General features: G+C 35.3%; 1 protein-coding gene across 2 annotated transcripts in view; it reads left to right on the forward strand.

The window, feature by feature from the left end:
- Positions 1 to 25,586, forward strand: part of EDIL3 (EGF like repeats and discoidin domains 3) — a 219,171-nt gene that overhangs the window by 188,632 nt on the left and 4,953 nt on the right. For both annotated transcript variants that reach the window (XM_026035921.1, XM_026035928.1), the window contains one exon: positions 17,370 to 17,525. In XM_026035921.1, the coding sequence (XP_025891706.1) occupies positions 17,370 to 17,525 (156 nt within the window). The remainder of the gene's footprint in view (positions 1 to 17,369; positions 17,526 to 25,586) is intronic.

A 25,586-nucleotide genomic window follows, 5' to 3' on the forward strand; every position in this document is an offset into this window, starting at 1 on the left:
ATAAATGCAAAATCTTACTATTTACAACCATTAGCACACCACCATCCTCAGCATCCTTTCAGTATATCCTTTACTAATCTGCCTTTACTAAGATAATACCAGGTGAAGGTTAGAGAGGTTTACACATTAGGAATTACTCATGTGCTATGAGCTAATTCTGGCCAGTCCTCTTGCTTTTGTCTGATAGCTCATCTTTGCTGTGAGCAAATGATCTGGGAATATAGATATGATATTTTTATTTTCTATGACCTGAAGATTTAGGAGTTTTATGCTTTCTGCATTCCCTCTCTTCTCTCTGTTTTCGGAAAATGGAAATAATCACAGAATGGGAAGTAACTATTTCACAAAGTGAGCTTTGTTTTTTTGCTTTTCGATTTTTCTTTTTTGCTTGTTTGTTTTTTTTTTTTTTAAGAGAGATTTTGTGAGAGAGATCCAGCAAAAGTTACATTTTTTGGTAACTACGCAGACTAAAACCTTCCTTCATTATTATCACAAGTGGTCTGCTCAATAAGTGGATTGTCTATTTTCGTGGCTAGAAAACTAAGTTAACAGGGTCTGAATTTCCTTCCCAAAGTTCTCAGTGAGTATAGCTTTTGCTGACTCTCCTTGGGTGCCAAATATGATGAGCTGTTCTTGATTAGCTGTACCACAAGAGGGAGAGTGCTGACTCTATTGTTTTTGTATAGAAATAAAAATCTAAAGCTTAGGTGATTTTCAAGGTCATCGATCTGATGTGTCATGTTGTATTGCATTGATACACAGCAGTTATGCACTGGTCACACTGCCTGAATAGAAATTAAGTCAGGATTTCCCATCGGAGGAGAAAACATGCGGTCACTGAAAGTGTACTTTCTGAGAAGTTCCTGGCTCGATTGCTGTAATCATTACTTTTGAGCATCTCCTTATCACACTAAAATCTTGAGATCTAAAAGGAGAAAGAAGGATACCAGAGGTGCATATTATAATGCAAGTATGTCACTCTCAAAATGTAAAAGGCAGAATCTCCCGAACATTTTACCAATAAAAAGCAACACAAGTCCCTTACTTATGTTAAATTTAAGTCTTTTTACAATGGAAAAGTCCTCTCTACCACAAAAAAAAAAAAAAAAATCACATTAATGTAACAGGAGTTTAGACTGTCTTGAAGTAACARCACCTATGTTGCCAACATCCTGTTACAATTTGCTGGTGTATATTACCCACACCAACTAGTGGCTCATGGGTCCACTAGTCAATGGGATGGGAACCCTGGTTACGAAAAACACGGAGAGAGCAGAGCTGCTGAATGTCGCCTTTGCTTCTGTGTTTGTCAGGGGCAGCCCTCTAGAATCCCAGGCCCTAGGGACACAGGAAGAGAGCCAGAGAGAGGAAAACTTGCCCTGTGTAGAGGATGAGTGGGTCAGAGAGCAGCACCTAAGGGAACTCGACACCCACAAGTCCATGGGCCCTGATGGGATGCACCCCAGGGTGTTGTGGGAACTGGCGGATGTCCTAGCCAAGCCGCTCGCCATCATCTTCGAAAGGTCCTGGAGAACAGGGGAGGTGCCGGAGGACTGGAAGAAAGCCAATGTCACTCCGGTCTTCAAAAAGGGCAAGAAGGAGGACCCAGGCAACTGCAGGCCGGTGAGCCTCRCCTCCATCCCCGGGAAAGTGATGGAACAGCTCATCCTGGCTSCTSTCTCCAGACACRTGGAGGAGAAGGTGCTCAGGAGTAGCCAGMATGGATTCACCAAATCATGGATTCACCAAACCAGGGGAAATCCTGCTTGACTAACCTGATCATCTGCTATGAAGGAGTGACTAGWTGGATAGATGAGGACAGAGCGGTGAATGTCATCTATCTGGACTTCAGCAAGGCTTTTGACACCGTCCCTCACAGCATTCTCCTGGGCAAGCTCTGAAGGTGTGGGATGGATGAGTAGACGGGRAGGTTGATTAGGAATTGGCTCAGTGGCAGGGTGCAGAGAGTGGTAGTCAGTGGCGCGGAGTCCAGTTGGAGACCTGTAGTTAGCGGTGTCCCCCAGGGGTCGGTCCTCAGTCCAGTCCCGTTCAACTTATTCATTAACGACCTGGATGAAGGGMTGGAGTGCTCCCTCAGCAAGTTTGCTGATGATACCAAACTGGGTGGAGTAGCTGATAGCCCTGAGGGCTGTRCTGCCATCCAGAGGGACCTGGACAGATTGGGCGGTGAGAAATCTCATGARGTTCAACAAGGGCAAGTGCTGGGTCCTGCACTTGGGCAGGAATAACTCCAAACATCAGTACAGATTAGGGGTGGACCTGCTGGAGAGCAGCCCCACAGAGAGGGACCTGGGCGTCATGGTGGATGACAAGATGACCATGAGGCAGCAGTGTGCCCTGGTGGCCAAGAAGGCCAATGGGATCCTGGGGTGCATTAAGAAGAGCGTCTCCAGCAGGTCGAGGGAGGTGATCATCCCCCTATACACAGCTTTGGTGAGGCCTCATCTGGAGTACTGTGTCCAGTTCTGGGCTCTCCAGTACAAGAGGGATGTGGAGCTGCTGGAGAGAGTCCAGCGCAGGGCTACGAGGATGATCAGGGGCCTGGAACATCTGCCCTATGAGCAAAGGCTGAGGGAGCTGGGTCTGTTCAGCCTGGAGAAGAGAAGGCTGAGGGGGAACCTGATCACTGTCTATAAATACCTCAAGRGAGGCAGTGAGGAGGAGGGGACCGGCTGCTTTTCAGCAGCGGCCACTGATAGGACTAGAGGAAACGGCCACAAGCTGAGGCACCAAAAGTTCCACAGGAACTTGAGAAAACACTTTTGACAGTGARGGTGACAGAGCCCTGGMACAGGCTGCCCAGAGAGGTTGTGGAGTCTCCTTCTTTGGGCATCTTTAAAACCCGCTTGGACGCAGCCCTGTGCCACGTGCTCTAGGTGACCCTGCGTGAGCAGAGGGGTTGGACTAGATGACCTCTGAGGTCCCTTCCAACCTTAAGCATTCTRTGATTACATTTCCTTAAAATAAACAAAGGACTGCATGTACATGTCTTTACCACCTGCTYGCATGTCTGCTGTCCGTACATTCGTTTCAGTCACACAAACATTTAGTGCCAGCTCCTAATCACTGTATTTGTTAAAGCAAGCAAAAAGCTGCAGTGCTGGAGCCTGGAGAGGGATGTTCATCCTCTCTCTCACCATCACCATATGCCACTGTGCACTGGCTGGCAAGCCTCAGTGTTAGTGCTGCACAATGCCTAGGCCACCATGTTGCTGATGGACATTTCTTTTTCCACCTACATAGCTGATGTTTCTGTGACACCAACATTGCTGTATAGCACCACTTTCTAACTCCTRCTGCGATAATCTTTGCTTTGCAATAACATGACAATCCATGAAAAATTTTATCAAAAGTAGGGTACAGATATTTCATTTTAGTAATAGAAGCTGCTGCATTGCTTTTGGGTTGCAAAATATGTAGGGCCACATTAGTTTGGAAGCAGTGCTGAAGGCATCCGTAACACTGGAGTCAATAATTATTAATCAATATTTATCACTGCAGCTAGCCAAGCAATCTGTAAGTTTTTGACTCTTCTGCATTTATACAATCACAGAACAGCCAGATGCCAAGATTTTGAATCCGCCATGCTGAAACTCCACATTGATGTGTTTGTACATCAAAAGAGAAGCAAAATTATGAAACCAGAGAAGTCTTAACATTCACTAGTACAACATAAGTGGGTTGGGGAAAAAGGTCAATTCTGAGACATCTAGTTTAATATCAAAGAAACTAATTACTGCATGTTGCATCATAATTACCTTCTTTTTTACAGTGGTTCAATTTGTTACCTTAAGCAGTAAATGCCATTTTATACATATAATCTCTGATTATGTTAACATATTTCTAGTCTGTGCTTCCATGCAGGTAGATGCTCTAAAATTCAAATGCCTACAGGAAGCCTTATGATGGTGGTGGTGAGCTTGTTATGGGCAATACATTTTTAGCAGTAAGTAAAATATTGAATATATATTTTTTAATACTTTGAAAAGTATTCTGCTGTTTTTATTCCTCTGTGGGGAAATACACACAAATTTTAATTTTATCATGATTAAGTAGATTTCAGTTTGTCATGTGCAAGTAGGTTTAGATTTTTATATTACTACTTTTTGCCTGTAAAACTGTTTTGAAAACAAGTTATAAAACAGCTAGACAGCTAGTATAGTGAGGATACACTTTGTTCAGCAGGGAGCCAAAACTATTTTATGCCTGCCACTGGAGCAGTTGCTGCAACAATTCCTAGCTTTGTGTTGTAATGTATTTTGGGATGAGAAACATGCAAGGCTGAATCAGTGCATTTTTGGAAAATGAGAGTAAGACATGACATATTGCCAGTTATAGAAGGAAGCCCATGAACACTACGCTAAATTAAGATCATGCTTGCAAAAGGCAGAAGCAGCAGCTCAGTGTCACTCTGATCCTTTGCATAACCTTGCAGATAACAGACAGCCTCAAGAATAATTGATATAAGTATATTGTTCTGAAGTGTCACATATTTGTTCGTATTATGTTATGAATAGAAGAACAATTTCTTTTAAATCAGCTCAGCCCGCCATCACTATTATTCAGTATATTGGCTGTATTTTAGGAGAAATCCACCACCATGATAAATATGTCAAGACTTTTTCCAGATTTTTTTTTATTATTGTTATCCAATATAAGGATAAAATAGCATCAGACTACTGAAATGTGAGCCAGCTTATGAGCATTAGATGGCCAACTTTTTAGAAATGAAACTTGTAACAATTTTAATGGTTTCAGAATTTAACTGATTTTTTTATTTTCATTGCAGAGGGTAGTATTACATGATAGCAAAGAACACCTATCAATTCTATCAGAATTACTACATCATTATGTAAAATACTGTAGTTAGGAAATTATCACTTCTATACCCATCAGAACTGTTGTATCTACTATTCTAATTTAGAATAGTAAAAATAAAGTTATAAAAGCAGAACTATATGGTGAATGTATGACAGTAGATTTGCTTCCCCTTACCTTTGCAGATCTGTATTCAGTTGCAGGCGTCTTCTTCTGTGTGAATGCTCTTCATTAACTCTGTCTTGTGTAACTTTTTACCTTGAGGAATCGAGTTTCAAATCTTYTCCCCTTCCACTGAGGAGAAATTGTCAGCTCAGAGGGGCTCAAGTTGCAAGATTGTTGTTCTCTCTGGCCATTTCTGAGATTTTGATCAATATAGTTCCTCTAATAAAAAGGTTTTTCAAAGGAAATAGGGAACAAAAAATCTTGATATGCTTCTGAGTTTTAGCAGTGCTACCAGGGTAGAGACCAAACAGATTGTGGTGTCTGCTTGCTGCTGTGAGGAACACAGGAGAGGTCCTTCTTTGTGTGAGCAATAACATGCAAGGATGTGATTAAGCCAAATCATTAGTAACAGGAGAGGACCAAGAGGACCGAAAAGGGGACCACTCAAAGAGTGGTCCCTCTTGGTGAGAACCTTGAACAGGGCTGCTCTCTTCCCTGACGAGGGAATACGAGCATACGAGTTCCTGCTTTTTGCCCCTTTGGATCCTGTCACTCCAAAGATATTGTGCTGTATTTTCTGATGAATTTTGGTAAGAGACCTCTACAGGAAGGTCCACACAGAAGAAGAGCTCTTGGAGAAAGTCTGCATTGGCTGTGAGGCACTGGGAGCAGCATATTGACATGACTGTTGCAAGACAGCCAAGCTGCTACCCAAACTGGCAGATAAAGGTCCTTCCTGTTGCTCTTAAAATTATTAAGGACTTTCAGGAACTACTTAGACTGTCTTTTATTACCATCCACAATCTGCTACATGGCAGGACAGCTTTCCTGGTTGTATTTAAGGATGGTTTGACAACACATGCCTACTGGGATTTCACTGTGCATATACAGGGATGTATATTGCTTATATCAAGAGTCAACCTTAGAACATTTGGGATAATATTTTGATAGAGATAAAACTGTCAGCATTTAAGGAGAGGAAAACATATGTCATATCTCTTCTTGCTGTTTAAATTTTCTGTTTGGAAAAGACTTTGCTCTTCCTGGAGGCTTTACAGCTAGTAATATATATTGCATAGATCTATTACAAGAAATACATAGAGATGTTGGCAAATCCAATCTCGTTTCTTTTAGTTTAGTGCTTTCCTCTGAAGGTTAGTTCCATATTTCTCAAGGATCACTGCATTTCAACTTCTGTGTTGAAATAAACCTAAATTTCCTGATATGCAGCCTGAAAGACTATAAACAAATGAAATATAATGTGTAGATTGAAGTACATTTATTACTGTCCTAGTACTGAATTTAAGATGCCCATGATTTTACTGAGCTATGAGTATCGATGCACTTGTCAATGGATGAAAAGAGTTTTCAATTTCTGGTAAATGTTTGCAAAGACTTTTTTATCTTATTTTGGCCTAAATTCTTATTGTTGATTGTTTGGAGAAATCAGAGAGGATAGTAGGAGGAAGTGAATGTCAACTGTCATAGGAGAGATTTAAAAAAAAGGGATATTCCTACAATATTCCAAAAGTGTTTAAGAAAACACAGATCATAAGGAATGACACATTATTTGCATGCTTCAGCAAGAATGTAACARAATCAAGGTTTGCAAAGTCATCATGTGAGGCTACTGATTCATTATCATTAGTAAGAAAATGATGTTCTTAGTTCTGTCGCTATTAAAACTTCTAGTTGTTGCCAATGGATCAGCAACAGGATTAAGAGTACGGTACTAGATTTGCTGTTCAGGACTTCTACAAGACAAAAAATAAGATACTGGGAAAATAGAGTACATTGACAGGTGATTGTTGTTTTTTAATAATATTGAACCATAAATTCACAGAACAGTTTGAACTTGTCAAATAATATGTCAAACTTCTGCTCACTCTATCTTTTCTCACTGTGGATGCTCAGTTAGGACTTCTTTGTATGAGCTGTCGTCATCGATGTTCTCCAAAAGGTGTTTTCCTCACTGAAGGTGTAAGATGCAGTTATTTGTACCATTACTAGCAAATAGGAGGTCATCAAAAGGGCCTGTCTCTGTCATCTAGGACAGTCTTTATTTATGTTTGATTTCATGTTCTGTTTTGAACCAAACACTGGCTGCTATTTTTAAGTTTCTAAATGTAAATACATTTTTCTGTGATTAGAGTTTATGGCTATGGTACCCATGAGCCTAGAAAAGGAAGCATTAAATCTGAAGCAAGTAAGGATAAGATAAATATATATATTTAAGATTTCGTGTGGCTTTGGTGAAGCATATTAGGAACCATCCAATATTGACCTTGTTGACATCCTAATGAAGAYGAAACTTCCTTATTATGTATATGAGTGCATAGCTACAACTGTTGCATTTACATCAGGTACACGATTCCACAGAATTTTACAGCTGTTATTTTATTAGCTTGCCTATGTTTTATCAGTCTTTGATTTTYTATGTTCAGGAAATTTACTTTTCCTACTTGCTTTTAGGAATGCATTTACTTTCTTAATTTGCTGCTACTTCCAAATATACTTATATCTGTTGATACTGTCATTCAACTTTCACAGTTGAAAATAAATGTATTTTGAAGGTGTATCTCTATGTAATTACATATATATACTACGTGCATATATTTAGTAGAAGAATATTTTTCATCTTCACAGGATTTTCATCATAGAAAACAGGATTTGCCAAAAGTACGCAAATGCCCTGAGAGTTACCTTGTTAAAAACAAAGGTCTTCTTTTAAAATTTGATGTAGGTTTTCTTCAATAGACCCTGCATGAGCCATTTGTATTGGATCACAAGAGCAACAGGAACAAATTGAGTTGCTTTTTACCACACAGGTCTGTGATGTCTTGCCATGCACTGCTAAGCTACAGACAGAAAGAGAACCTCTATAGGCTGCTCTTCTCACCTGCTGTCAAGAACTAGTGCCACCTTAAAACATTTCCCTAAAAACTCTTTCAACACTATGCCAGTGTAAAGACTGATTGGCGTTTGGGCCATCAAAATGCAGCCAGACTGGAGCTCTACAGATATTTTTACCACCATCTCAGTCAATGAAGTTTTTCATGTAAAGTACCAAGAAAGTGGAAGCAAAATTGCGTGGCTTCTGTTTTTCCTTTTTAAATAGATTGCCCATTTCAAATGTGTATTATACAGATGAGTAAAATAAATACCTTTCTTTTAAGATTCTCTTTTGCAATTGAATAGATAACCAAAAATAGAAKTGAAGAAATGCAGAGGAAAAAGTAACTTCACAAACCTGAATCCTCTGGCTTAGCATCTGACCATTAACTCTTAGGYATCTCCATAATTACAGACAAACATGCAAAGGGTCTATTTCAAAACAAATTTCAACACATGCTGTTATCATAGGATCATCGTCTCATCCTTAGAAATAAATTACAGAATATAGCAAATAATATCTGCGTTCATACAACCTGATTGTCATGATAATTCTGGAAATAATGGGGGTTCATATATCAACTTTTATTGGTGTTCATTTAGAAATTATTTGCCTTATCCATAAGATTAGGAAATAATGTGGTTGCATTGATTTACTCTGTTGCCAATCATCAGAGCATCTTGATCGAATAGCTGTTAATTTAGAAAAAAAATCTTTTTTTCAGTCGAGAAACTTTTCCCGTTTTTCAGAAAAAAAAAAATGAAACCATGATAAGTGGAAATGCAGTATCCTGTTCCTACTGAATGAACTTTCATTTATTTTAATATATTTTCATATATATATATTTTATATACAGTCATTATCAAAATAAACTGTTTTGATGTGTCATTTTGTACAAGAAATGTGTATCAGAATTAAAAGTCAGACCTTAATTTTAAGAAAAAAATAAAATTTCAAATTTTGTATCATTTCCAAAAATGAAAGCTCTAGTTACAAATCTGTTTTACTTAATATTTAATTTAATATCCTGGACATTGAATGATCTGTTACTGTTTAAATATGWCTTTGAACTGTTTGAAAGTTGGTTTAATCCAAATTAATTTTTGAAAATTCCTATGTTATCTCTCAAAGAAGCCTGTCAGTGCTTGTACAACATTAATCAGGAAAGGTTCTGCAGCTCGAGAATGAATTATTCAATAAGAATGAAAATTATTTTTTACTCTAATCTGGAAGTCCATTCTAAGAACTAGATTTTCTAACCTAGATGAGAAACTGAACTTGGACCAAATAGCCCTAACACCCAAGATACTTATCAACTATTTCAAAAGCACGTTCCTTCAGATTATGTTTAGGTGGAAGCTTTTTCTGTTTCCTGTAGTACAAAGTGATTTGTTTCTCTTCTAATGTCGGTGAAGAGGGAAAATAATTTTCCTTACAACTCTAKGCTTGGTCAATAATTTTAGCAAAATTTTACTCCCTTAAATCAGTCATGGTCTAAGTATGTGGGGAGTGCTGATAAGCATTACAGTGTGTTTTGAAAGCCAAGAAAATATGCCTGTGTCAGATAAAAGAGAGCGCTGAGTYCCTGGATTGAATACATCCTGCCAGAAGCCTAGTCCTCCTCTAGGTCTTGAGGTCTATTTGTGAAGCTCTATATTAGGTGTTTGGAGGAGTCCTTTTGATTAACAACAGATAATCTTTCTTATATCCTGAAGAATGAAAATTAATAGACCTTTTAATTATATTCAAGTCAGTACATTGTGAGATTATTGCCTTAGAAGTGCCAAGTACTAGTCTAAATAGAAGAAATTCGATTTCTTTTGTGGATCTGTAGCATTATTTCTTTAACTAAAAAAGACATTACCCAGGATATTCCTCAGTTGTACAGCACCATTTTTACTCTATTTCTATTCAACAGTGCATTATTGGAAACAACAACTTGTTTTATCATTTTGGCACTATTTTGATTAAGCTTATTACTGTTTTTGAGGTCTGGTAGCATGATTTTGTCATTTTTATTTTATAGCTACAGCAGCATAGCTGTATGACACAGATTATGGCATAATAATCTTGGCTGACAGATGGGCAAAATCATTCTTAAAAAGAAAGACTGACTTATGCTGTCTTGGCTGTTTCCAACGAAGAGAAGAGACATACAAACGTTGAGCTTTTAAATATAAGAGGGGTTTTCAGCCTATACACCATTTATCTTCCAGGGAGATATAACTTTGTTTACAGTTAGTTTTTTCTTAGTACTTGAACAGTTCAGTGGCTATATTAATTATTGGATGTTAATTATCTTGTGTGCAAACTTACTTTTGGTTTAGTTGTTGAGCTATAGCCCAGACACCCATAGATTATTGGGATGTTTTTATGAATTCCACAAAATATTTTGCAACATTATTAATCAACCAAGAAAAACAGATCCAGTGAGTAATAAAGATCCAYATTACCACAATTAGCAACCATTTTTCCTTTAAAAAAATGAAATGCTCTTGATTAGGTGAGCCCATTTATGATCTTAACAGCTTTACAAAGATATTTATCCTCTGTAAAAGGGGTCACACCATTTYCGCTAAAGAGAGATTATCAGAAATTTTAGTAATTCATTTCTAGGAAGGGATTTTGCTTGCTCAGTTCTTGAATAATCAGATTTTAATTTGAGTTAAAAAACTAATATACTGAAAATACAAATTAAATCTGAAATGACTAGATTTCTCCTGATTTTAATTCAAAACCACTTGCTGTTTCAAAGTTTTGGAATAAAAAGACAAATTCTTCACCTCTTACTTCTCTGATCATTAGGTTTTCATTCTGAAACTTATAGTTAAATAGATACTTTTCTTTTGCTTGAATCCCAAGTTTTCTCCTATCTGTGTTTGCTAGTGTTATGCTGCTATGTTACTGAGTCTTGTGGAATTTCCTACAGTAGTCTTCAGCAGAAGAGGGGAGAGAGACAACAACCCAGGCATGCAGGAAATTTGAAAGATTTGCTCATCCACTTGAAATATATTTTATTTCAAAAATAATTGAAAGTATAAATAATTGAAATAAAAATTGAAATTATTAATGGAATTAATTGAAAATAATAATTGAAAGTATAAAATAATTAAAAGTAGCAAAAATACTTTCCTACTCTTGTTACAGTCTGAAGAAAGTGGGGAATACCTATGTGAAATCTCAGGATAATCTGTTGCTTATGCAGAGACTGGAAAAAAACAGAAGCAGAAACTGCAGTGGTTAACACTTTTCATGTTTTTCTTTTCCTTTGCTAGTGGTTGGCTTTGTGTGTGTGTGCTTTTTCTACCTTCAGTCATAGTTACATTTTTTTGTGTGTGAGAAAGAGTTATCATCATTATTAGTAATAATACAGTAATAACTGCTTTAATTATGTCTTCTATAAATTGTATTCCTGAAAGGTACCTTTTATATCATCCAGTTTTACGTGATTTTCTGCGTTTAAAGGCATATTCCATTACGTGAAGAAGTAAATGCAAATGGATTTTTTTTTCCCATTTCCATATCTTTTTCCATCTGTAACTAGCTGCCAAGGGTGAGAAGGAAGAATAGTCATTTTCTTCACTTCTTTGTTCTTTATTTAAATTGTCTATCAGTGAATTGTACTGCATAGTCACTGCCTGCAGTAGTGTTTAATTAAAGAACTAGGCGGAAAGGTAGCATAGTATGCTGTCAATGTATTGTATCATTAACCACTCATGATCATATTCATAATCCCATTTTTTGCTGTTATTTTTGTAATTAATGCGTGCTATGTATTGCTTTGTCCTTGACTTTTCCACAAGAATTCCAAATGGTTGATCCAACACAGACACATATGACAGATTATATCAAGTGTCCTAATGCAGCACAAAAGCTCTTCTAACTCCTCCTTCTTATTTAAACCAGTCTAATCACTGTTAATTTCATGGACTATTTTTAAATTTCTTAGCATCATCATAAGGACTTTGAATAATCTTTGAATACTGCTCAGCAGAAAGCCTATTGCTAGTTTATTAATGGCTTTTTGCAATGTAGTGACCAACTACAATAAACTATACTTGCTGAAAAAAAAAACCTCTAATCACATTTACAGAAAAAAAAAAGTATTTCTATATAGAGATTTTCTTAAATTTGAAATATTAAATTCTCTTTTTATTCACACTACTTTCAGACCTGACCATAGTAAGTACTGCCATTTCCTGTGAAGATATGAATACTCCCTGACAGGTTCTAGGAGTCACCGAGACCTAAAGAAATTATTCCAATTAGCAAGATCTATATGAAGACAGTGATATCTTGTGTGTATGCTGCAGGCAGGATTTAACAGTGTGCCCCTATGACKTTGGAACATCAGCTATACTAAATTCCCATAGGGAATGGCTAGCAACTCCCTGTGATACTTTTGAAAATGAAAATCCTAAGGCTAAAATTTACTTTTCTTTACAGTTCAGATTTGTGATAACGGTAAAGTGAGATTAGTCATGGTTTAGTGAAGTGTGGTTATATACATTTTTCTGTATCAGAAATATATGCAATCTTAAAATGATTATGTGGTTAATCATAAAATTATCATTTATCTGAATGTTTTATTAAATTACATTTAATATCTGAGCAAATCTGAAATCTTTAATCTGAGAAAATTACATAGTAATTCAGCACATATTTTATTTTTATATAATATTTAAATAATAATAGCTAAGAAATAAATACATTAATGAGGATTTTATGCAATCTCTACTCTTTAAGAAATAGCTATTACATATCCARTTGCTCATTGAAATGAAATTTTCTGTGAGGTTATTTCACATCAAAATATAACCAAATTTCAGAATAATGATCTGAAGTGTGTTTTCTGATGGTGTATGAAGATTTTCAGTGGCAGGCCTAATACCTCCCTTTCTAGCTTTTAAATTGTGAAGAGGATAGCTCAGTTTACATAATATTGTTTCTAATTTGTTTCTTATGTGCATTTGCTGCAGTTTTAAGCTGATTCAAAGTAAAATTTTTTTTTTACAAGAGGCAATTAAGAGAAAATAAGAAAATAATATTATCTTGGCTTAGAGGACTACAGCTGTTAAAAATATAGCAACATGATGCTAAAATACTAAAGATTTAAACTTAAACTGAAAATAAGATAAAATCCAGAATTTCAAAGAAATTGAAATTCTTTGAATTGAATATCTTAAAGAATGATACTCTTTAATCTTATTTCATCTGAAAAGCACCCTTCTCTACCCAGGTTTATAAGCAATAGTTTTAACTTCAAGTATATGTTAAATAATATGATCCAAAGTAAATGTATATACTTTTATATACTTTTATTTTATTTTATAATTAGAATGGAAGTGATATTTTCTACTAAAGTGTACATGGTTGCTTAGTCCACACCTGGCTTGTCCTTCATGTATTATGTTGCATCCTTTATAGTATATAAATATCACAATAAATATCTGAAAATAAATTTATTTCCACTAAGCATGTGGGAGAGGCAAAAGGTGTATTAGGGTGAGAACACTGCTCAGAAAGCATCAACAGCTATTTTATGGCGTGTCTACTACTGTGAAGTGGAGCAGAGATTGCTTAAGTAATGGAGAACTGAGATAGCAGGTCTAATCGATAGTTGTAATCTTCCAGTAGTTAAGCTCAAAAGGCTATTAAATGAACATTAGGCATATCTGCATAGTCAGACTATTCCACGTAGTCAAGGTTTATGAGCTGGAATTGATGCTTTGGCCACTCAAAGCATCACAGAGCAGATACATCGCTGTTTACTCCTGATCAAGAGACATCCTTGTAGTGTAAGTCGCACACTAGTCCTGCTGAGCTTAATGTTACACTGGATGTTATGCTGGCACATAGTTCATGCTTCACGTCCATGCTGCGTTTTATTTTTAAAAATGTATTTTGATAGGGTGTTTTTTGTTTTTTTTGGTTTTTTTTGTTTTTTTTTTTTAAATAATTGTCCTCCAAATCACACTTGTAGTGCCTTTAATATCTGAAACAGGGTAGGAAACTGGTATATACAAACAGATTCGTTACAATACAAGACAGTTCCCTCAGACACAAGATATTAAATTGCTTTTTGATCAGCTGCTTCTAGAAATGTACTGTATAACTATGGTTCTTCCTCCAACCAGCTAATGATCCTGTCAGTCACGGACTAATTGCCAATACCACAACCTAAATTTTGCTTCAATCAAAAAACTAAAGCCACTTTCTGATCCTGTTACTCACATTCAGCTTTGAAAAGTATATAGCGGTTGTGTGTTAGTTCATCTTCTCTCTCTMGTAATTTGTTTGATTGCCTAATACTTGCAGTCAGAACTAACTGAATAAATATGTTCCATGTCCTGATGGGAAGTCAGTACTTTTTCTTAAATTATTTTAATGTAGACATTCTGCCTAGAAATTGGGGTAAATTCTGCTTGCCTTTATTACCTAAAGTACCTTCAATGGAAAAGGTAAAAGCAAGTTTTAACCCTTTGTAGAAAGTAATGAAGACAAATCATAGCACCTGTGTCCATTTAATGCAAGATTAATACGAGTCTGTATTGCTCTCAGATSTRAAGGATTTCATCATTTTATGAGCAAATAAGGTGCTAAGGTATGGGAAGGAGGTGCTGGTACTATATCCATTCCTCCTTTTTCTCCATCCCTCGTCAATTTAGCTTGTCTGTAGTCTAAAGACCTAGAACAGACCCCCATCTATTCATCATTTTTTCAGTTTCAAATTGTTTTTCATATAGCRTGTGCACACACTCACACCCACACATACTCTGCTGTACTAGGTAAGCCTTAAAAAAAAGGATGAAACACATACCCAATTATCTTTCAATTTTTCTACATCATTTTTCTGAACAAGAGTACAAGGCCCGTAGATGTAACCTGTTTTTACTAGGACATTTTTATCAATTCTGGATCTGTGTGATAATCAAGGTTTATTGTAAGTTCACTTTTGAAATCCTCTGAATCTGAATGAGAAATTTTCCTCTTCTGAGTTTCAATGAGAAACACTTGGAATGCCATATATTGGAATGCTTACATATTTGTGAAATCCGTTTAGATGACTTTCGAAGATTAAAAATTTCAACCACAGATTCAGAAATAAGACATGTTTTTAGTTTAAGGAGATATTAATTTTTAGTATAAGAAACATTCTCTGCTAAAGAGAGGTTATACTTAGAAAAGATTAGTGATAGAAATATTTATAAACAAAATCTAAATTTGTATTCTAGAATCTTTGTCCAAATTCTACCTAAAGGTTTGGACCATTCAGTGATTCCTCAACAGATCTCCACCTTTTTGTACATCAAATTATTTGTTTAGACTACGAAGCCTTGGAATTAAGTCTTTTTATTACCTAATTAACAATGTTCAGTTCACAACAGCCAGCTTAGGCTATGGAAGCCTTTTTTTCTCCCTGCTTTATACAAGAAAGTTTTCTTCAAACAGTGCATCTAAAACAGACCATCTGAAGTAGAACTGGAGTCTACTTTAGATGGTCTGTTTTAGATGCACTGTTTGGTCATCTCTCTCTCTTTCTTCATTGACTAAAGAAAACAAAAAGAGTTTAGCCTACCAATGGATACCTTCCTTACAGCCTGGCGTGCTTTCTGAGGCATAAGCATAGCTGATGTGAGACAGCAATAAATTAATTCATTCTGCCAGGACCAAAACCCCAGATCGTCACTGGGCAATTAGGTTTTGCATTTACTGTCATAATATCTCGGTACTGAAGCCTATAATTATTCCTCTTGTTCCTTAAGAAGACTTGCTCCTCATTATTTGCTACCTTTCTTTGAATGTTTACAGGGGTCTTCAGTCATCCTTGTCTGATAATTCTACTGGCTCATTATTCTTCTTCTGAATGTGCTCTTATAGTTTTCTGTATTATATTTGCTTGAGTTAGGCTAGACAACTTTTGCCTGTGTTTTTCTTCTCCTTCCTTCACTTGTATGTTTTTGTTTCCTCTCCATGACTTACGTCTTGTAAGTCTTACTTCTTACTTACGTCTTGTCCTAAATTCCAGGCAAAGCCAGGCCTGTTCAGAGGGCCTCAGCCTCCCAAAAATCACAAATTCAGATCTTCAGCATTTGGTCAGTCACAGATTGTAAAATTTTTCATAGTTTCTTTTAATTTTTATGTAACAAAACACATCACTCATTTATTCATGGAGTACTTTTTTTTCATTTCTCTTCTTAATTTAATGCAATATTTTTACTATTAATTTAATGTCCTATCCTAGAGTCAATTGAATCAATTGACAGTATTAAAAATACTGAATGTTTCACAGGTGTTTGTTCTGAGAAATAAGTCTATGTTTTTTTCCTTCTTTCGACAGCTACTGGTAGAAGACACAGAATGAAGCCAAAGGTTTTCCTATGTAGTTCCAGAAAAATTCAGTTCTGATAAGGAATCCAAATTCTCTGCTCCGCCCCTTAAACTATATTGCTGGGTCATTTTATTTCTGTTGTCATGCTCTATTCCTTATTTCTTTTAATTCAAGGAGTTTGGCACAGATCTTTTACATTCAGTGTTAAATTCTAATACAGGAGAATTGATCACAGGTGTATCAATTACATCTAATTACATACAACTGGCCTATATCGGCCACTTGAGAGCCCAGATTTTATTAGGCAATAAGGTTTCTACCATCTTTTTTTTTTTTTTAATTGCATGCTCAATTTACAAAATATTTCAAAAAAACAAGAAATGAAAAAGTTAGAGCTTTAGAATAAAGTAAAGAAATAAAGTTCTATAGAGTAAGTAGAAAAGGAAAAGGTCAGTAGACAAAGAACATAATAGCAGATGTTTTAGGAGACATCATAAGGCATAGCCTCTATTACTGTAAAAGAAATAAGGCAGCTGCAGAATCATGCGTTGGCTTATTGTGTTCTAATTATTAGGAGCACATGTGAATGCTTTTTGATCATAAATTACTTGCAATAGGAAACACTCTTTTGTTGAGAATTTGAACAGCACCTAGCACAATAGGAAGTGATGCAAGATTAGCACTGTTCTGCCATAAGGAGTTATAAACAATAATGAACAAAAAGAAAAAAAAAATCAAACTGATTCATGATGTAATGTTAGCTCAGTATTTGGAGAAGAAAAAGGAAAAATGTCATTTATTTTGTCAGCATCTATTGGAAGAGCAACACTGAAGGAGAGTATTGTGTCACTTTCTTGTAATGCTAATACCTTTCCTACCCAAAGKATATTTAACTAGATCCTGCAGTAATCACAGTTCTGAAACTGTGCAAAGCCACCACTCGAACTCAGTAATGTCCTTAGCCACCCTGCTTTTAGGTGTTTCTTAACAACCCTGGCTTTTTCCAGATACTGTCTGCTAATAATGTGTGTCATGATGCACCACTTTTACTTTTGTATGATATGAAGTCATGCTGTGAGCAGAACCTGTTTTAATCATGTTCTCCTCTATTTTTTCTTATTTCTSTTTTATTTCTTATAGGTTGACCTGCTTGTCCCTATGAAAGTCACTGGCATAATTACTCAAGGAGCTAAAGATTTTGGTCATGTCCAGTTTGTGGGTTCCTACAAGCTTGCCTACAGTAATGATGGGGAGCACTGGACCATATACCAGGATGAAAAACAGAAGAAGGATAAGGTAAAGTAATTAGAAAATTGATATCTACATTGTGTTTACAGGGGATTAAGTCTCTAATAACTCYAGTGCTGGAAGCCGATAGGTTTTTGTCTGTTCTCCACTTCATGCAGTTCCATATGCCTGGAGCTGCACAGATAAAAAGTCAGGGTGAATAAAAAAGAATCATATAACAGAATGACATTCACAGTGCTGTAAGAGAATAGATATCAGTGCAATATGCCTGATTTAAGGCTATTAAATATGAGACCTAAAACTTCACAGTGCTCCATTTAATTGAATTATTCCTTCCTTTAATTGGAGAATGTATATAAAGAGTAGTTTATTTGTGTCTTGGAGAACAATGTCTCAGTGCATTTTTTGATAATGATATACTATTTTCTGTAAAGCAYATCTTGAGTATTCATGACTATCTAATAATTTGGTGGATTTTTGTTTCCTGGAAATTATTCATTTTAAGATTTTAAATAATGTGTGCAAAGATCCTGTCTTATTACACTATTAAATTAATCCCAAGCACAACATTTTCACAACTTCCTTTGCAAATGTTTAATGGCCAGGAATAAAGAAAATATAAGGTTATTTATAGATTTACCTAGAAATATTTTTTCTCATATTATTTAGGGTACTATTTGTACTATTTATTATGCATCTCCTTTAAACTGTATAACATTTTTAAATTGCAAATAGATGAAAAATCAAAGAAAGAAATTACAGTATATGGATTTCTTAAGGGAAATATTAAGAAATCTGACATTTTTAATKATTTATTAAACATTTTAGATGAATTATGCCTAATTGGAACAAGATACATTAATGAAAATGCCAGATGGCTGATAAGACTGATAATAGATGTCTCAAATCTGGTATTTCCACCATTTATATTCAGAGTAATAAATGTTTCCACTTGTACTTATTTCTTCTTATAATGAACTTTTTTTCCATATAAATGAGCACCTTTTGTTTATGCCAACTTATTCTATATTTTTGGAAGCAGTGCGATTTGGAGATATATATATATATATATATATGTTTGTGTATTGTATTAATACAGGTAGATTTATTGATGAGGGATTAGACAGCAGCATTCCTTAAATTTCACTGCTTTTTAGTTGATTGGTTAAACATACACTCAATGTTAGTGAAAGGTATCCTACATTACTGGATTAATATCAACATACCTGTATGTGTGCMTGCATAAAAATGCCGTAAGATAAATTATTTTTTCAAAAAACAATGTTAGTAAGCTCCATTGTCAAGAGCAAGATGGTAGTTCAATGTGATTTTATCCTGCAACAAATAGCTGAAAGATTTTGACATAGGGAAAACACAATCAGTTGCTTTAGCCATCCATCTGAGGAGGTCCTGACGCCTGTGGTTTTGGATGTCTAGCGTAATTGATTGTCAGATAAAAATTGGAAACAAACAACTCACCTTTCATAGGCATACTGTAAATATGTTCARTATCAGTGAGAGATAGTCCCCTCAGTACTTTGCACGCATCCCCTTCCAAATCCCTGGCATTTAAAAACAAAAGCAAAATGTTACTGTGGAAGAAATGCCTTCTTCAAGCCATACGTCTACTAGTGAAGTGTTGCATTCATTATACGGAGAAAGACAACATGCAATCAAGTCTCCAGTGAAAAACACAGTCACAGGCACATCTTCAAGAAAAAATGTAATCTCACTTAACAACATTGTGCTAGTCTGTTCTTGTTTATAACATTTGCCAAGGCAATTAAATTCTTTTTACTTTCATCATCGGATGGTTTTTTAATTGCTGTGTGCATAATCCATTAGGGACAATGGAAAACTCTTAATCATTGTCTTATTAAAACATCTCACTTCCCATATTAATTAACATCGCTAAGAATAAAATAGATACATCTTATTATGATGCCCTAACAAATCAGGAACAATTAAAAGCAGAATGTGATCAAATGAGTTTAGCTCAAGATTAGAAGTTCTAATTTCTGAGTTGGGCCAAAATGCGAGAATATTTTCAAAGGAACTGTGTTTTCACAGCAAAGTGAAACTCTAAGAAAATGTTTCTTCTGTTCCCTTGGGATAAAGAAAGCAGATTTAGGGTAGATGTTGGCAAGTACACCACGTTGGCAAGTACACCACATATAAATTATTCATAATTTACTCTTTTTCATTCTCTTTATTAGCTAAAGATCTTGATTTCTTCTGAGAAGGATAGAATATATAGATTTCTCCCTTTGCAAGCTATTTATTCACTCTGTGTTCATCTTGTGAGTCTTCCCAGTGATCATGACTTTAAAACACATTAAAATAGGAACTTATTGTTTAGTTTTGGGTGATATTGAACATCTTACCTGTTCAGTAATTTACAGAATGAGTGCTAATAGACTTCAGTGAATTCCTGAAACTGGCTCATATGTGGCTCTTCATCATTTTTCAGGCTACTTTTCACAGAAAAAAAATGTTAATGTCTCATGTTCACAAGTGCACTATTTGCCACTTTCTTTGATTAATCTGAAAAAAAATCAGCTGTTTCAAATAAAAGGAAATACAGTTTTCTAGCTTCATTTTTCTTCATTGTACACTTTCAAATGGAAAAATGTACAAGAACAATAGCTTCTGCAGCTTCTGTTTAGCTTCTGCTGTTTAATTTGCCATTCATTTGAGTTCATAACTGTGCTGAAATACTTTGAATGAAAAGAAAAGGGTTCACTGGAAAAAAAAAAAAGCATGTCTTTAAAAAATGCCTTTCTCATTGTTGTAGATAGTTTGTGAGTTCCTTAAAAAATATTAATGTTTTTCCCATTCTCCTGGGAGAGGAAAAAAAAAAACCAACAAAGCAAACTGACAAAAATTTAGCTGGAAAGAAGAAGATATATTCAGAGTTTTTTAGAAAAAAAGACCAGCGCTAATAGCTATCTCGTTATTCTCAACTAGAGGTCAGTAGCTCACCAGACCTTCGATGTTAAGGATATCTAAAACAAATTTCATCGGGTATTTTTTTAAATCACATTCTGAATGTGATTCATAAATTGCACTGCCTGCTATAGATAACCCAAGGCCAGCTTCAGTGTCAAATGACATTTTAGAGCCTTTTTTTTAAAATAAGATGAGGATGTTTGAAAGTAGTCTAAACTGAATCTAGAAGTCTGCAGCATTATCTGTCCTAATGAGCAAGGTACAATTGAGCGATCAAAGGTAGACAGGGATTGTCCACAGGTATGCAAATGGTCACCAGAATTCTGGAAAAAAATGGAAGAACAACTGGTGATATAAATTATGTCATCTGAATATCTAGTTAATTGGATGGCAACTGCAGGCGGGAGCCTGCATGCATGTGAAAAGATAGTTCTGTCACCCTGTGATTAAAGCAAGGCAGTATGCTCATATTAACAATAATGTGCTCATATTAACAATATCCATGTTTGATTTCTGTTAACATATTTGGAAGGAAGTCTTTGGAATAATTCTCTTTTAGCCTCACTTTGACCTTCTGTCATAAACCTTTTTTATCTTACATAAAGAGTAGGAGTAAATTCCGATTTAAGTGGCACCAGAAATTTCAGGTGAAAAATAGCAAAAATATGATAGGTTTATGGGTTCAAAACTATTATCTGTCCTGTGTCTATTGCGAGCTAGAGAAGATCATCAAAATCATGTAATCTCTTATGTATCACCAAGAGGAAAAAACAATCCCTTACCTGACAGTGGGCAATTTTGGGCTAGTTACCCGATCTCTGCCAAACAGCTTCTCACTATTCATTCCACTCCCTGACAAAGTAGCAGGTGAAGAAGGAGAAAGGAGAATAGTTAATACCAGGAGTGTAAGATCCTGACCAGTCTAAATAGATTTTATATATACACCATCTGAAAAGGAAGAATGTCTTTTTTTTCCTAAGTCACTATATAAAAAGTGTGCATGCATGCACACGCATGTTAACACAATCATGCATATCTATATACATATATCTGTATCTAAAAAATTGCATGCTCAGACTTACCTAGTGGGAAGCATCTTCTATGGGAAATATACATATATATATATTCATATATATATATATATATATAAGGTACCTCTAGATAACACCACAAGAAACTCAAGACCTGTTTTACTATTTTTGACCTTTTGTTATTCACTGGTAGCTCTTTGTGATGGAAAGAGCGACCCTGACAAGAACAGAAGACTCTTTAATGTAACTTGATTTTAGAACTGAAAGGAGTTGATGCCATTTTAATACTATGCCCTTAACTGCCATAAAGTTGAGATATTCTACACTGAAGCTAATTCCAACCAGAAGCCAGGTTCAGCTATCCTTTTTAAATAAAATGCCTCGAATTGGTGCAGGATCAACTTTTCCAGTAATAAGAACTATTTAAAACGTTCTSCTTGTAATAAAAGTTGTGCTAAGGCACAGCAGACTTAGTGACTTCACCTGTTTGAGGCTTGAATATAAAAGTCTCTGCTGTCTTCCATTAATATCCTGAATAGCACAAACCAATTCTATGACCAGTGCAGACTTTTCACCTAATTTAAGTTTCTACAAGTCATGATACCAAGCAAGATTCTTTATAAATTGTTTGAATTTCTATCATCCTTGCACCTCCCTTGTCACAGCTCCACAAATGATCTTGCCCACTGCAGCCACCTGTTTATCTAGCTCCATGGAAATTCCCCAAAATCTAGTTTCGAGCTTTGCATTTGGAGCAAATTAAACACCAATACATTTTGGTTTTCCCAAGCTATTTTTCTCAAGATATTTATTCTAAATTGTTCTGTCATAAGGTATATAATAATTCTGTTTTTGAAATATAAATCAATTAACATTGTCATTATTCAGATCTGTTTTTATGCCTTAGAATACTTAGTTACATTTTAAAATGTTAGTGGGCTTGAAGGCAAGATAATAAAATTTTTTGTTTGGCACAATTTTAAACAAGATTTGTTTATATTTCAGAAATCTGTATGCAGCGTATCATTACAGATTTTTTCTCTCATTTGCATGAACTAAAACTAAAATACATTTTCATATTAAAAGTGCAATAATACACATTTTCTACTTTTTTATTTTAAGAACAGCTGTAAGACTAAGCTACACAGAAGCTATACATATATATGGGGGTTGTATATGTGTAAAATTGCTACATCTTGTAGGCATGCAGACTGACATCAGTAGATAAAACCAGTCCCTTTTTTTTTTTTTTTTTTTTTTTTTAGTGTTCTAGAATAAGATTGCCAGAGGAAGAGCTTAAATGGACTTTCACAAACAGAAATAGATGTAATATGCAAGCTGCTAGGCTGTGGCTCTGCATATACTAGTGTCCTCCCTCCAAGGCAGGAAGCACAGTAGATGCCTAGAGAAGAGAAAGCAATACAGCTGTAATTTATCCGTAGTGTACCCTGCCAGCCTCTGGCTGTCTTCTAGCTGTACATTTAAGAGTCCTTGAATGATTTTGCCTTGAGTGATTTGCCTGAACTTCAACAGTTCTCAAATATTGTGAGAAAGAATGCCTTAGTTTAAATTTGTGTTGTTATGGAAAACAATGATCTTTACGAGGCCTAAACCACAAACTCTCATTCTTTCTCTTGCATGTTTTCATTGGAGGGCAGTGTAATATTTTCTCCTCTTTTTTTTCATGCCATTAATGCTTTTATAGACATCTATTGTGTCTTGTTTCAGGAGGCTGTCTATTCATCTTCAGRTAGACATTTTTTCATGTTTTTGCCCATTTCATTCTGTATTTCCTATCTAGTTAGAGCTATAGAAAGACTGTAGCTGGACCCAACCTGAAATATATGAATATGCTTTGACTTTATGCACTGAGATGTTCATATTTTATTCTTGTTTGTGCTTAGCACTGTATTCTCTGTTTCTTGATTTATTTTTTTTTTTTTTGTCATTGGGCATTTTTCTGTCAAATTTCTTATACTTTGCATTATTATTTTAAGATCAGTTTAATCTTAAGATGTGTTTATTGAATGCTAGTATATAGTAGCTAAAATTTTCTGAGATGTTTTACACTAAAAAGTGATACACAGAAACCAGTGTGAGTGGCGATCATTTATGAAAATAACCTACCAGCTCTTCAGAAGCTTCTAATTGCTCAGTTGGTTCATATAATATTGATCATTTGGCCACAAAGCAAAAGTTAATTAAAACAAACACCACTTTTGACTACTAAACCAGTGGTTTTTTATTATTAAAAAAAAGTTTTTATTCTTCCTCATTTATAGCTTTCCTAGTTTCCTGTTGCCATTAATGAAGCTAGGCTGAGGTAAAAATGAAGATGACAGAGAGCATATTTTTCCTGTAATAAATTTGCTGTGAGTTCACGGCAAAGACAGTAGAATCTAACAGTAAATTTGCCTTAGAATATTTCATGCTGGCCAATCTAACAGTAAATTTGCCTTAGAATATTTCATGCTGGCCTTATTTGTGGGTGCTAATAAAGCTTCTACCACTTTCTTGCATTTTTTTTTCTCCTCAAAATCCTTCTTCTGGTCTTGAACATTGACTTAATCCTTTGAAACTTGATCTTGAATTTTGAGGGGAGATTTCAACATGAATTTCAGATTTATGTAAGTTAACTTGCCCTCTCAAAAACAGGTAAGTATGATTACAGGTACTAAGGAAATCACATGTCAATTAGATTTGCACATGTGATTTGTTTTTCTGTTCCAAGTAAATGACATAATTTCCTACCTTGTTAACTGTATTTCTTGCTCGGTTTGCACTACCTGCTTTTATCTATTTTGAATAGCTATATTTGAAGATGAATACGGGAGCTGTAGCTTCCTGTGGTAAACAAGCAAGTTTTTTACTCTAAGCCTTAGTTTAAATGTTGTCTATGAATTACGTCTTCCAAAGGGAAAATAAAATAGAGAGTAAAAGGATTTTCYGTTAGCTCTGCAGCAAGAATTGTAGTTCTGCAGTGCTTATCATCTGTCTTGGTAAAAATATTTTGAAGTATCAATGGATATATTGCATGCATGGGTGAGAAATCAAATGGGAAAAACTCTTCAGTTTTTAGTCTTTCTGGGATCCATATTATATACTTTGAGAGGCTGCCACCCTGTAATTTTAAAATAATGAACTTGCTGCTTTCTATTCTATGTCATATTGCTACAAATGAAACTCAAATTCAGAAGCAATTTTGTTAGGCCAAGCTCCAGCTGACTAATGTAATCAATACTGTATTCAAAGAGCAAATTTTTTTCTCAGGTAAATTCTTTTTTAATGTTTTTCTCCAGGCTCATAGCACAGCTCTTTCTATGCTCAGTGTTCTGTAATTTTATCTATTTATCTTWACTGGTAGGTGCTTTAATTCTGCCATCTCTGCAGTAGTGAGGTGCCATACTAGAGGAGAAATTAATCACTTTTGAAAGAACATCACTTCTGGAGGATATTCATATTTTGTTTTAGATGCCAAATTGGTAGCACCTGAGAGAAGCTTCCAAAATTCAAGGAAAATATACAGCATAGAGACCAAAAAGTGAAGATTTTCATACAGTGTGTTATAAACATGTCAAGAAAGAACAATCTTAAGGGCTAAAATAGTGGTTTAGTCTCTTTTGAATCCAACCTCTGACATTTTTCCTCAAAACTTCCAACAAACTTGTCATTCTGCACTAATTCAGTCACAGAAGCACTTGTTCCAAGGAGGTTCATATTTTTTTCTTGTTCATATAATCTTAAGCCATCCTTTCATTTCAAATAGACGGGTGAAGAGCTAGCAAATACAGATCTTATAAATGAAAAGTGGATGGCTGACATTTCAAGGGAATAAACGTTTCCCATCATATAATCTAAAAATATCTTGAGAGAATACTCTGCTTGTCTTGCCAAAAAGGAGTGTTGTGGCCTTTGAATTTAAATAGTGGCAAYTGGGGAAAAATCTGGCATTTTCTTTACACAAACTGAAGTCAGAGAACTCATATATTGGTGTTTTCCTACAAATGGAAATAAATCTTAGCATGCCCTACACCATATTATGTATGTAGGTATAATGCAGTCACAGATGTTCCTGCTAACTGATGCTCTTATATCATATGCTGACTTTTGTTTGACAGAAGATAGTATC

The sequence above is a fragment of the Nothoprocta perdicaria genome, unplaced genomic scaffold (genome assembly GCF_003342845.1).
Source record: "Nothoprocta perdicaria isolate Ctin4 unplaced genomic scaffold, notPer1 scaffold_1, whole genome shotgun sequence".
In the NCBI taxonomy this organism is placed as follows: Eukaryota; Metazoa; Chordata; class Aves; order Tinamiformes; family Tinamidae; genus Nothoprocta; species Nothoprocta perdicaria.